Below are 14,860 nucleotides of genomic sequence, written 5' to 3' on the forward strand. Positions count from 1 at the left end.
ATATGCCGCTGCTTCCAGGAGCTGACTGAGTTAAGTGCCGCCCAGAGCTTGCACCCCGACCCCCTCCCATGCCCCAACCCCCTGCCCTGATCCCCCTTCCACCCTCGAAACCTCTCGGTCCCACCCTCCAAGCCTGGAGCACCCTCCTGCATCCCCAACCCCTCATACACAGCCCCACCCCAGACCCTGCACCCCAGCCGGAGCCCTCACACCTCACCCCCACATCCCAAACCCCAATTTTATGAGCATTCATGGCCCGCCATACAATTTACATACCCAGATGTGGCCCTCAAGCCAAAACGTTTGCTCACCACTGCTCTAGTTCCTCCTGAGAAGCTCATACGACAGTAAAAAGGCTGACATTCTGATAGTAAAAAGGCTCAGGAGCAGAATGCTTCTTATAAGGAGATGGTTTGGAGTACTTCCTCCAATAGGCTGGAGTATAAATATCCAAGGAATGCAGAGATTGTACATGAGTCCTTAAGGGGTACAGACTCATCAATTTTTTTTCCAAGAAAATTGGTGCCCTCAGAGGGGAGGTCCTCCACAGTATCTTGAACCTCCTTGGGATACCCAGAGGAGCAATGCTATGAAGCCCGCCTCATGACAACCACAGTTGACCTGGCATGTGAAGTAGTGTCACAAGTGTTAATTGAAGCTTGAAGGGATGACCTAGCTGTCAATTTACCTTTGTCGATGATGGCCTGAAATTGTTATTTGAGTTCCTGTGGAAGTTTTTTGATGAATGCAGACAATGTGCTGTAGTTAGAGTCATACTTAGAAATCAATATATGATATTCACAATGCAAAACTGAAGACTGGGAGAGGAAGAACGCTTTATTTCATCTAATCATTTGGTGTATTTTTCAGAGGGAACAGACCTAGGCTGGTGCAGTCTGTTACATTCAGTGATGGTCTGAACCATCAAAGAATCTGGGGCATGGTGTGAACACAAATATTCTGCCCCCTTACTTTTTCCTCTGTCTTTTTTTTTTTTTTTTTTGGGGGGCGGGGGGGAAGAATGGGGTCACAAATAGCTAGGGTATGCCAGGCCATCCTGGCTGGCTCCAGCATAGCTTTCCTCATTGGTCCTGAGCACAGTAGTGTGCCCTGCTGGAGTGCAAGAGTGCCCAGGAGACTCTGGAATCCCTGCTGGGGCTAACTGCATGCCTTGGAGAGGCAAAGGAGTCGCTGTCTCAACTTCTAGCTCACCAGATAAGTAAAAATAAATATTCAATTCTGCCAGCTGAGCCATTGGTACGGTATCCCTTGCAATACAGTAATGGCATATGGTGCACTGATGATGTGGATATCTCCCCTAGAGACTACCAGTTCCGGGATTATCCGCAACTCCGGGTCAGAGTACAGATCCAGGCTGTAGTAAAAGATAATATACCAGGATCTAACAGTGGGGGACATGAAGGGCTTATACCCCTTGATGAAGCAGACAGTGCCAGTTTAGGTTGGGTGGTGAATGTTGGTGCCACCAAAACCTCCTTCCTCCTGCTGTGGCGTGGTATCTTTGGTGCAGCAGGCAATCGCTCCTCTCTCTCTCTATCGGTTTTGGGGCACTCTTGGACCTCAGTGCTGGTGGTTGGGATCCATGCACCCCATGAATTCCTGACACATCCACAATGGGACACAGAGTCTTATTAGATTTGGAAAGAAGAGGGGATGCAGTCCTCTTCATAGAGGCCTCAGGAGGGAATTTCTCCCACTTCTTATGAGGGTATTTGTCCTTACCCTCCTCCCATTGCAGGTTAAAGTATTTGGGCCTAGTTTCTGATGGTTCAGAGTTATGGAGAATCCAGGAGGAAGGGTGCTACTAAGTACATCTGGCCAGCATACACGGGAAGCAGATGACCCAGGTTTGGACTGCGCTCTCAACGACTGCTCCATCAGGTGTCTTTGGAACTGGAATTTTCAGTATTGCTGGGTTCAGGGTGGAAAAGAATTACAAATATTGCATATGGAGGGAATGTGGGATTCTCCAAGCCAATATACAAATAAGTCATGGGGAATCACTCATCAGGAAGACAGGGGGCAGACCATGGAAGACTTGAACTGGGGATCTTAGACATACTAAGCATGGGAGAATGGAAGGGGAAACTCTGGGATTCCAAAATGTTAACTAACTACTAAAACTATCCAGAAGGTAGAACTATTTACAAAAAAACCTGATTTGAAGCAGTAATTACAGTGAAGCTGCCAACACTTCAGGGTTCTCTCTCAGGTCATGAAATGTAGAAAGGAATTGGAAAGGTAGACAGTCTGTGTCTACCTTTATGCCCTTGGTTTGGCACAACGAGGCGGCACAGGCATGGACCAACGAATGCCGCTAGTGAAAAATCTTCCAGTTTAGGAGCATGGAGAGCGTGCACACCCACAGTGGAATACTCACAGGGACGAAGAATTAAAATATCCCTCAGCACCTTTTTTGAAAGACCAGAAGAGAATCTCAGGGTCCACTCCAAAATGCCCTACGTAAAGCAGACTCTAAAGTTCATGGCTGTGAACAGCTATTGTTCAATTCAAAATCATTGCCATGTTTGCTAAGACTCTCCACAATCAGTATCTAACTCAGTTTGCTTTGTAAAGCACACATAGGGAAGTTACTATTTCATATTAATACGTGTAAGTATTCTAATTGTTTTTACATTTTCAAAAAGCACACAGCATGCAGTGCTATTTTATACTTTTTTTACCTCATTTTTGATGAAATCAGCACTCATTCCAGTTTCTTTATCTTCAGAGGAAGGCAATATAACTGATTCCTCAGGAACAATTTGTGACCAACGCCCAGCCAGTGAAGTATTTTTAGGAGAGGATATATTTTCGCATTCTGTGCTCTCCCACAGAAAGACACACGCAGTAGGAGTAATGAGTAGCACCTTGTTCCCATCTCCTGAGACATACAGGTACAATCTCATGGAGCACTCTGGAAAAATAATGTGTCAGAAAAGTGACGGTTTTCCACCGTCCACAGATGTGCATGAAGAGATTTTACTAAAAAAAGTTTGAGTACTAACTGAAATCAAACCAGTTTTTAAAAAATATTTTAAAGAACATTTAGTGAGTTTCATACAAGGAAGACACACACGAACAGCAAGCAGTGTTAAACGTAACAGGGCATGGGTCTCTCTCCCTCCATGGTCCACTTCACACAAGAGAGGTGATGGCTAGGAGCCAAAAACCCTAGGTTGGTGCCCTCAAAGAGCCTAAAACTGTGACAATATGTACCAAGTGTAACTCTAGTGTATGTGAGGCATAAGTAAGAGTGGTGGAATAATTGAAACAATCTTTGTTGTTGAAGTAAGCCTCCAAAGACAAAGGAGGCAGCATACATTACATCTCAGTGTAAACTGCAGACACAAAAAGCTTCATAGTAGCATCAGTCCATACAGTAATGTCCTGTGTGAACATGGGGCAAGAGAAAAACCTGTTTTAAAATTTCTTTTGGAATTGCTTTATCGTGATTGGGCTACATTTGAGAGTCTTCATCTTGATTAGCGTAATCTCATCTTCACCCTTCTCCCTTCACTTATCACCCCTTCCAAAATCCATGCAACACACAGCTTTTAAGTCTACTTGCCTCAAGTGACCATGTAAACCCGTCCACTGGCTACCCTCTTCTCCACCATCACAATGTCAACCTTATAGTGACGGTTCTAAAGACTCTAAATTTCCATCTTCATAACTGTAGGTCCCTCCATTCTGCCACTGATGGCAGACCTGATGTCCCATTTATCTGCTTCCTCTATGACCATCTCTGCATTAACCTTCATGCCATAAGAACAGAATAATGGCTATACTGAGTCAGATCAATTGCTATCTAGCACAGTATTGTGTTTTCCAATGTGCAGTACTTTGCATTTATCGACACTGAATTTCATCTGCCATTTTGTTGCCCAGTCATCCAGTTTAGTGAGATCCCTTTTAACTCTTTGCATGCAGCTTTGGACTTCATTATCTTGAGTAATTTTGTATCATCTGCTTTGCCACCTTACTGTTCACCCCTTTTTCCAGACTTTTTATTAATATGTTGAAAAGCACTGCTCCCGATACAGATCCTTGCGGGATTACCTCATTGTTTACCACTCTCCACTGTGAAAACTGGCCATATATTCTTATACGTTGTTTCCTATCTTTTAACCAGTTACTAGTCCACGAAAAAAAACTTTCCTTCGTATCTCATGATGCCTTACTTTGCCTAAGAACCTTTGGTGAGGAACCTTACCAAAGGCTTTCTGAAAGTCCAAATACACTATATCACCTTTGTCCATGTTTGTTGATCCCCTCAAAGAATTCTAACAGATTGGTGAGGCATGATTTCCCTTTATAAAAGCCAGGTTGACTCTTTCCCAGCGAATCAGGTTCATCTATGCATCTGATAATTCTGTTCTTTACTACAGTTTCAACCAATTTGCCTGGTACTGAAGTTAGGCTTACCAGTCTGCGAATTAGCAGGATCGCCTCTGGAGTCTTTTTGAAAAATCAGAGTTACATTAGCTATTCACCAGTCATTTGGTACAGAGGTTGATTTCAGTAATAAATTAAGCACAGTTGTTAGTCTGGCAATTTCATATTTGAGTTCCTTCAGAACTCTTGGGTGAACATCACCTGGTCCTGGTGACTTATTACTGTTTAATTTATCTGTTTCTTCCAAAACCTCCTCTACCAACACCTCAGTCTGGAACCTAAAAAGAACAGCTGGAACCTTCATCATCTGCAGTGAAGACAGAAAAATAATTCATTTAGCTTCTCTACAACAGCCCTGTCTTCCTTCAGTGATCCTTTTGCACCTCAATTGCCCACTAGCCTAGTTGATTGTTTTGCAGGCTGCCTGCTTCTGATGTACTTTTTTTTTTTAAATGATGTTAGTTTGTGTGTCTTTTGCTAGTTGCTCTTGAAATTCTCTTTTGGCCTGCCTAATTATACTTTTACACTTGATTTGCCAGAGTTTATGCAAACTTTTGTCCTTGGTAGGATTTGACTTCTAATTTTTAAAGGATGCCTTTTTGCCTCTAAGCAGCTCTTTTACTCTGTTGTTTAGCCATGGTGGCATTTATTTTATTTTTTTTAATTAGGAATATACATTGAATTTGAGCTTCTATTATGGTGATTTTAAAAAGTTTCTGTGCAGCTTGCAGGCATGTCACCTTTATGACTGTTTCTTTTAATTTCCATTTAACTAGCTTCCTCATTTTTGTGTAGTTCCCCTTTTGAAGTTAAATGCTATTGTGGTAGGCTTCTTTGGCATTTATCCCCCTACAAAAATGTTAAAATTTAATTGTGCTATGGTCACTATTACCAAGTGGATCAGTTATATTTACCTGTTGGACCAGATCCTGTGTGCCACTTAGAACTAAATCAAGAACTGTCCCTCCCCTTACGCGAGACTAGCTGCTCCAAGAAGCTATCATTAATGGTGTTTAGAAATTTTATCTCTGCATCCCATCATGAGGTGACATATTCCCAGTCAATACGGGGATAGTTGAAATCCCTCATTACTGGGTTTTCTGTTTTTGTAGCCTCTCTAATCTCCTTACCATTTCACAATAGCCATCACCATCCTGATAAGGTGACTGGTTGTATGTTCCTACTGCTATACTCTTATTATTCAAGCATGGAATTTCTGTCCATAGAGATTTTGTGATACTGTTTAAGTTTTTTTCACTATTTTTGACTCTATGCTTTCTTTCACATATTATGCCATGCCCCAGCCAGCGTGACCTACTCTGTCATTCCTATATATTTTGCATTCTGATATTACTATGTCCCATTAATTACCATCCTTCCATCAAATTTCTAAGATGCCAATTATATCAATATCCTCATTTAATACCAGGCATTCAAGTTCACCCATCTTTATATTTAGACTTCTTGGATTTGTACACAAGCACTTATAAAATTTGTCAATATTTAGTTGTCTACCTTCATGTGAAGGTAATTGAATGGTACTGTTTTTCCTTTGACTGTTTCTCTTCAGCTCTTACTTGTAACTTTATAGTAAAGAGGAGAGGATAGAAGATGATAGAGTAGCCCCTTTAAGAAATCTTTCCCTAAGGGATGTGTCTTTCATAACCATGTGTTCCTCCACACCTGTCAGCTTTCCACCAACCCTTAGTTTAAAAACTCCGCTACAACCTTTTTAATTTTACATGCCACCCCCAATGCATAGAATGCCCTACCTGAACTGGTTTCTCACTATTTAAATTCCTCCTGAAGACCCACTTTTATGAGGACTAAGTCCTCTACTTCCCTATTTCACTTATCTCATGAATGAACTGCTCCTTTATATGGAAAGACAGGCTTGAATGCTGGGAGAGAGATGTAAGGATACGAGAATTGAAGCTAAAAACTGGGATGTGGGGAAGATGAGGTTGAACTGTGTACAGAGAATTTAATGTGTTTAACTTTTAAAAAACAACAATGCATTCTGTCAATTTTCTGCTTGATCATCTTGCCTGAATGATAGCACCCAAAATGTGGTAGGAGCTTTCCAAATACCGAGGAAACTATCAAAATCAAAGTCAACAACTTTATTCGTAAGTGTTATACAAAAATGAACCCTAATGACACCAAGAAATCTTTAGTTTTAATTGAAGAAAGAATATTTCCCTCTCTCTTTTGCCTTTAAAGGAGAGAACTGGCTGCGAGACGTGGGAGTGGCTGCTACAGAGAGGTGAAGAGAAGAACTTTAAGATCTAGATCTCTTTGGAAAAGATGTTGCATTTTGTTAGAGAGCTGTTGGCTCAGGAACAGAAGTATCTGTGTAACTAAGCCAACTTCAGCAACAACATTGAGTCTTCTTGTCTGATCCCTGTTGTGAAGAGGCAGGGACAGCCAGAAAGCTGCTCCTGATGCAGGCAGAAAAAGAGAGATAGCAGCCCCATCTCAGACTAAGATATGCCATCTGTCAAAGATCCTGTTGTCAGCAGAAGAGATACTGCACTGGCAGATCCCTTAAGCATATTGGCACAACATTACTGCTGGGAAGTGGAACCCCTTCCTCATGGCCATCCATAGGATGGGGATGAATGGGGGAGATTCCAAAGGGGCATTTCACGGGGACAGGAGATCAAGTGGTAGGTTCAATGGAAGCACAGATGTCTCCCTTACTACCTTACCTTGACCTTTACCATTACCCCCATGGTTGCCTCTGAGTTCACCCACAATTCCTCAAAATGGGCATTTTTCTTCAAGTTCACCCTTCAGGATGCAGTCCCCTGGAAACACTTATTACATTTGTCATGGTTACAGGGCTAGAGGCAACTCTGTCCCCTCTTCTGGTCTCACTGAATGCACAACCCCAGATGTTAAGGCTCATGTCTTCACCTCTCCTAGGGTGGAATCCCACAATTCATCCACTCTTAAATCAGGCCTTGGGCTGTGTATCAACCTTCATTATTCAGCCAGTCTCCCCTTCTGGAGCATGTGACCAGTGGTTAACACAGGTGACTAGACAGCTCTCTCAAACCAAAGTGTTGTTTAATTTTAACAGCAGGAACAAAGCACTTTAAAACATTAAAGGATCTATATGCACATCTATCTTACCTTCATCCCCACCATCCAACCATCAAAAAAAAAAAAATTATTCTGTTTAAGACAGAATCTTAAGAGTTTGGAAATCCAAAATGTAATTAACATTTCTGTTAATAAAAAATTAAGGTTTGCTAAGGGTTAGCTTGGCATACCCAAAATACTAATTAGATTTACAACTCTCTCTTCTGCCAAATAAAAGTTAGTCATTATTTATTAAATAAAATTTAATCATTAAGAGGAAGATCTTTCTTGTCAGCATTTGTTTTCTACTTTTAATTGTAATAAAAAAGACAAACTGGAGAGTCCTACCTTGTGCTGCTGTAACCACCTTACTAGTTTCTTCAACTGCTGGTACAATTTTCAGATAGTCCTGGTCTTTATTCCAAAGAAATAGTTCTCCTGTTGTAAGTATTCCTGCCAACCAAGCACCTGTTTTCATAGGGGAAAGACTTCTTAAATTGTTTTACTATAAAGTATTTAAAATTATCTTCCCCCATTTTGTCCCCAATCCTTCAAGTGTCTCTGAACTAGCAGATCCTGTGTTTGTGTGGAGACAGCTACAGTATCAGAGCCTTTTACAGTACTGTATGTTTCCAAATTGTTGCAATCTTAAATGAAAACAAAAATTTGAATTGGAACTTGAGAAAATACTTAACCATTTCTTGATGTTGCTAAGACGACAACATTTTTCAACAGTGATTGAAGTCGAGGAATTTTCTTCTTTGTCTTTCCTGATAACAGGTTAATTTCACTTATACATTTATCATCTAAAAGATAAATAGCTTCTTTTTCCTGTTAAAAGGAAAAAGGAATATTTCAGTTTTCAAAAATACTTATTTTCTATTTTTGCCTGAAAATTGATGCAGATATAGATAACTGTGTTAAGACCAGAAAAGGGGGGGGGGGGGAACTATTAAGTAAATATAAAAGGCTAAACTGAAATTCACAGTTAAGCATTCGAAAATCATGTAGCGCTGAAACTTTAACTCTGCCTTTTTGCACATATCCATTACAATACAGGGCCAAATTCAGCACTCACTCATGCCAGGGTTGAATTTGGCCCATCATTTTTAATTAGCCTGATCCCACAATCCTTATTCCCACTTACCCGAATAAGACTATGTGCCTAGAAAATGCAGGATTAGGCCTTAAAGATCTTATCCTATGTTTCTGAATTCAATGGGAGTTTTGCTATATCGCTCAATCGAAGAAGAATTAGGCCCTAAATGATTACATACTATCTCTCAAATTTCAGAGTAGCAGCTGTGTTAGGCTGTATTCACAAAAAGAAAAGGAGTACTTGTGGCACCTTAGAGACTAACCAATTTATCTGAGCATAAGCTTTCGTGAGCTACAGCTCACTTCAAATGAAAGAAAGAAAAATTCTACTATGTTAGATAACATTTGAACATATGTGTAAAAACTGTATTGTAATGTATATATGCAAGAAAGGAGAGCTAATGCTATATGTTTAATTTTGCGTACAGCATTTCCTGGCTACTAAATGCTTAACCATGCAATATTGATACTGCTTTAACTTAGTTTTTTACATAATTTCTTAAGTTGTTTTAAAAGAAAAGGATGCAGTAAACTTGTGCCCATCAAAAAAAGTCATTAATATACTGCGTATTTGTTGTGCAGGTGCTAGCTGGCTAAAAGGCAATAGTGTCTGTCACTATAGCAGGTTAAGTATACATTCCCATATCTGTGCACGTATATACTCTTGTAAATGTATAACTAAAGAAATCTTTAAAGTAAAATAAGCAACTTCCACTCCTGGCTCCAGGCCCTTGCTATCCCCCATAGCCCATTATTACAAAAATGTCAGATACTGAACATAGGTCAGAATAGTTGAGTTCTGTTATGTTTGTCCCATGGGAGGAATAAAATCTCAAACACTGTATATTTTTCAGTGCATATAACCAAACACCACAAATAGGAATTAAAAAATTGTTAACTCTTGTGAAGCATACAGCTATCAAAAGATGTTCTCCATCAGGTATTGTGAGCAATACTGAAACTTAGGAATGAAGTAAAATGGCAGCAATAAATCCAGTGATTTGTCTTGGTGCTTCCTAACTTAATAACCAGTATGGCACTTCTTAACTTCTGTAAACTGAGTTGCTAAATAACTGCCACAATCAAAACTATGTTTAATGTACAGTTAGGTTTAAATAAAAATCTACAGACTCTCACCTGTCCCAGCCACGAGATTTGAGGCCAAGGTTTCCTATGTTTGATACATGTAGAAATTAAAACGTCTAACTTAATCTCCATGCTTATTAGCACTCCCAGTAATCACAACAGGTCAAAAAAGACTGGAGGGTTGTCTGCAAACATACCTGTAAAAGATTGAAAAAAAATATGTTGGTTTTCATTTTAGTTTTTGAAAGATATAAATTCAGAACACAATTTTTAATTTCCACATACTACATAAAACACAAACATAATTCCCAAGCATTTTTATTATCAAAATAAACTTGAATTGTGGATTATTTGCATTTGTGAAATACATTTTAACTTTTGGGCCCATTTTATAGTATTAACATGCAACTTGGTTTTTGGTTGACAAAGTATATAATCAATAAAAGAAAAGGAGTCCTTGTGGCACCTTAGAGACTAACCAATTTATTTGAGCATGAGCTTTCGTGAGCTACAGCTCACTTCATCAGATGCATACCGTGGAAACTGCAGCAGACTTTATATATACACAGAGAATATGAAACAATATTGAGGATGTTTACCATACCTGCAGGCTTTCCCAATATTGTTTCATATTCTCTGTGTATATATAAAGTCTGCTGCAGTTTCCACGGTATGCATCTGATGAAGTGAGCTGTAGCTCACGAAAGCTCATGCTCAAATAAATTGGTTAGTCTCTAAGGTGCCACAAGGACTCCTTTTCTTTTTGCAAATACAGACTAACACGGCTGTTACTCTGAAACCTATATAATCAATGTAGGCTAAATATGCTTAGCTAAACCTTGGCTGTTCTATCCCTATGTTTAAATACCAAGCAACATTAGTACGTTTCAGCACAGAACTCATCTGAACCAGAATTACCATGATAGTACAATAGGATTGCCTAAACTCTATGACATTTTATGGTTCCACATAATACACATTGAACTGAAGTAACCTAAGTAATGTAAAGAAATGAACGCAGCACATGTAAGTAAAGGTGGAAGCTGTGAAGAAAGGCACATAGATAGGTAAACAATATCAAGATAAGCAACAGCACTGTATAAAACTAAACATCATAGGAGTGAATCCAAACAACTCAATCATAGATGTCTGCTTCTCGGTACAAATGCACCTCTAGCACAGTTAATTATTAACAGGACCCTACCAAATTCAACCTCCATTTTGGTCAATTTCCCAGTCATAGGATTTTTTAAATAGTCAATTTCACAGTTTTAGATGTTTACACATGAAATTTCACAGTCTTGTAACCATCGGGGTCCTGACCAAAAGGGGGTCAGGGAATTGCCACCCTTACTTCTGTGTTGCTGGTCGCAGGGGTACTGCCTTCAGAGCCGGGCAGCCAGAGAGCAGTGACTGCTGGCCAGCCACCAAGCTCTAAAGCCAGCGCCAGCAGCAGCACAGAAGTGAGGGTCGCAGGGTCTGGGCGGGGGGAGGATGTTTACCATACCTGCAGGCTTTCCCAACAGCCTCCCGCCTGGGTCAGGACCTGCAGCCTCCCACTTGGGTTGGGAGTGTCCTGGCCAGCAGCAGTGCAGCTTCCTGCAGCTGAGGGAGGTTCCAAGAAGTGGGTCTGACAGAGCTCTGAGAGAAGCCCCTGCAAGGGAAGAGCAAGTCCCGTCCCTCCCCAGCCTGAGCCGGGACTAGCAGATGGTACCCAGCTCATGGTAGGAATCCCTGGCTAGGGCACCCCCACCCCAGTCAGATTTCATGGGGGAGATCAAATTTCATGGTCTGTGACATTTTTCACAGCCATGAATTTGGTAGGTCCCTAATTATTCATCTAGCAAAGTATCCAGAGTGAGGCACACCACATTCCACAATGTAGCCTCACCTTTAATACAGTGACATGACCCTCTGAAACAACATATCCCACTATATAATGCTTTGATCTGTATTACCAAGGGAGCTGCTCAGATGAAGTATTACATGCAGAAGCCTATCTTTCTATAGGCTTCTCACATCAAGACAATATGTCTGTGTGGGGCCAGATCTCCAATCAATAATTAGTTGTATCTTTATCCCCCTCTAATAGCTACAGCTAATGGAGTTATTCTTCTAGCTCAAGCAGTACAGAATTATGGTTTGAGCACTAAAGGCCCCAAAATCAAACTCTGAGAATGATTCAAATGGAGAATTCAAATGATTCAAAAATCTGAGAATGATCCATTAAAACAGTGGCACATCAATATGGGGCTTGCACTCCAACAGAACTCAGAAGCCTTGGATGAGTATCTTCAGACAAGGGAAATATGTAACTCACACCAACAGAGCGCAAGTCTTTGTTGATAGTTTAACATAAGAGGATAAGTGTTTACTACAGTTGACAGCTAGCTGAATCAGTACTGGATATAGTTTGAAACAATATACTGGATGCTGGGACCCTGTGTCTTTATTCTGTCATATTCAACGTGTTTGTATGCTTTGAGATGTCGCACACTGGGACCTATCGTGTGCTGATATACTGAAGGCAGGAGAGAAATACAGTTCAAGATAACACACTATATACCAGAACACATCAAGCAAGGGCCTCCTCCGTTCAAGACAGCACATCACACCATAATACTTAGGGTCTCTGCACCGCTACGTTGATACAAAAATTATTGTGTGAGGTTCTTTGGCCTCTGTTACATAGGTCATACTAGATGATCAGCATGGTCCTTTCTTGCTTTAAAAATCTATGCACTGAAGGGCATGCACATGACTTAAATCAAGGTGGTGTAGAATATATATGAAAGTAAAGAATTAGAGTTAGTTTAAGTTTGGTTAGGAAATATAAGTATTTTAAAGGAAGGCATTCAGAATAATGAGCTATAAGCCCAGAAGGAATGAAGTAGGGAGGATGCCTGGTTCAAAGAGTAACTAACGACAAAGGGAAGTTTTTAAAAGAAGACCTATGACCAATAGGGGTGACTGCAGATGGTTTTAAATAAGACAAAGACTCTGTCTTAGAAGCAGCCAACATGGACTTTCCCACCCCACATATCAGTGTTACCTCACAATTGGGACATACGCAACAGAAAAACTGTTGGTCTGCAAGAAGGATGGGAGGAGTTAAGAGGAAAGACCTTGGTGAAAAAGGAGATGGTAAATTTTATCTGGATTAAGACCAGAAATAAAGGCTAACTGCCCAAATTGGTATTTAGCTTGTTATTAATTGGGAATGTCTTCATTTATTTGTTGATGGGTACAAAAAAGAATGAATTTAGAGTTCTTTGCCAGACTCTATCTGATCATGCTTGAGCATACCAGGATGAAACAGTTTGGCTAGGTTCAGCCTATTTGTAATATATTAATCACATGCTTATGAATATTTTGTTACTGTATTGCAGTGATGGCCAAACTTTTCCTGTCATGCTCCCCCTTACGATTAATGGAATCTGTCCATGCCCCCTGCCCACATAGTTGACTCAGCAAAGAAGCTTGGGCTGAAGGCAGAGCTGGGGGCAGAACTGGAGATGGGGAATGAGCTGGGGTTAAACATAGAGCTGGCCTAGGGGCAGAGAGGGAATGAAGGCAAAAACGGGCTGGAGGCGGGGAAGAGGTGTCGCTGGGGCCAGAGCTGGGCTGGTCACGGAGCCAGGGGTGAAGTGGAGCTGGGGCTGGGCTAAGGGCAGAGCTGGGCTGGTTAGTGCTCCCTCCCCGCCCTCCATGGGGTCTGGCCCAGGCCCTGCCGTGCACGCCCCACCCCAAAGGGGGCATGCCCCACAGTTTGTGAACTACTGTGGTATTGGATATGGTAACTGCTCAGCCTTTAGGATTTTAAAGCTACTGTATAAAATACCATTTGGCCTTTGGATTTAAAGGAATGTATGCTTAAATTAATGTTTGATGGTCTCCAATATTAATATTAATAATTCCAAAAAATGGTGAATTATGTGCTAAGTCCCATTACCACAATACTCTCATACTAAAGGCAGAAGAGGATGCACTGTTCAAGGTAGCACCCCACATACTACATCAAGGATAAGGGCATGACACAAACTGGGTCAAGCTACCTTCGCATTGGTGCAGATCACACCTACCTCCATGTTGAAGTAGAGAAAGGGTACGTTATATGCCAGGCCCTGTTGCCTCAACCTCAAAAGCACTGGGGGAAAGGATCTGTCGCATGCTGGCACTGTTACCTCCGTGCTGAAGGGGGTGCTAAATATGAGGGGATGCAAGGTCCCGTCCCTCCCTGCACGGAGGACCCCTCACCCCGGGCCCCTCACCCAGCTCAAACGCCTCGCGACGTGCCTCAGACGCGGGCGCAGCGCGCGGAGACGTCCTGTGGTCCCGGAGCGGTAACGGTCGCGGGGCCCATGGGGCGGGCTGTCCGGGCCCTGGGAGCACAGAGCGAGCCGGCCCCCCTCGGCCCATGTCCCCACCGCGGCCCGTCACCACGGAACGAGCAGAGGCTGCCCGCCCCACACTCACCGCGCTTCTGCCCCGCACAGCGGCTGCCCTACGGGCCGGCTTCAGCGGCATCCGCCCAATTGCCGGCTGCGTCCAGAGCCAAAGCTGAGTGGACTGGAGTGCGCAGCTGCGGGCGCGCGAGGCGGGGAATGAGCAATGGGGGAGTGGCTCCCTCCGAACCCCTCCTTTGGCTTTGGCGCGCGTTGGGTCCCGTCAGAGCAGCCCGGCCGAGGCTGCTGCCCCCCACAACCCGAAGCTGGATGCGCTCCCTCAGGGGGCTGTGCTGAGAAATCGGGGCCCGCCGAGGACTAGTACGAGCGGCTCATGTCCGCGGGAGCAGGCACGGAGCGTAGCGCTGCCCACGCCCCAGGGTCCTTCCCCTCAGCTGAACGTTAAACAGCCATCTAAACAGACGCGCCACACAGCTGCTAGCTCATCAAATATAAACCTTGCAGCAACCTCTCCCCTACTTTTCATCGGTTGACGTTGGCTGGTGCAGAGCTGCTGGAACAATGCATACAGTGGGGGGTGTTGAGAGCTATTATATTCAACAAAACTGTAAACCATGGATAAGATGGAAACTACTTCAAATCAGGAGGTTCTGCTGCACCCGGAGCACCTCTAATTTCAGCATCGATGGGCTGGTGTATTTGCAACAGCAGACTTGTTTTACCCTAGCCTGTCTGCAAGCGTTTTGGTCTGAGTCTGAAGGAGA

The 14,860-nt window shown here is 42.4% G+C and overlaps 1 protein-coding gene across 1 annotated transcript in view; it reads right to left on the reverse strand.

The window, feature by feature from the left end:
- The window catches only part of CPLANE1 (ciliogenesis and planar polarity effector complex subunit 1), a 181,289-nt gene extending 167,034 nt beyond the window's left edge, over positions 1–14,255 (reverse strand). The window contains exons 1-6 of the mRNA XM_077816770.1: positions 14,167–14,255; positions 11,198–11,295; positions 9,742–9,887; positions 8,202–8,337; positions 7,855–7,974; positions 2,706–2,938 (exon numbers count right to left, since the gene is read on the reverse strand). Of these exons, the coding sequence (XP_077672896.1) occupies positions 2,706–2,938; positions 7,855–7,974; positions 8,202–8,337; positions 9,742–9,822 (570 nt within the window). The 5' untranslated portion in view covers positions 9,823–9,887; positions 11,198–11,295; positions 14,167–14,255. The remainder of the gene's footprint in view (positions 1–2,705; positions 2,939–7,854; positions 7,975–8,201; positions 8,338–9,741; positions 9,888–11,197; positions 11,296–14,166) is intronic.
- Between the last annotated feature and the right edge of the window lie 605 nt (positions 14,256–14,860).

Source organism: Eretmochelys imbricata, chromosome 5 (assembly GCF_965152235.1).
Source record: "Eretmochelys imbricata isolate rEreImb1 chromosome 5, rEreImb1.hap1, whole genome shotgun sequence".
In the NCBI taxonomy this organism is placed as follows: domain Eukaryota; kingdom Metazoa; phylum Chordata; order Testudines; family Cheloniidae; genus Eretmochelys; species Eretmochelys imbricata.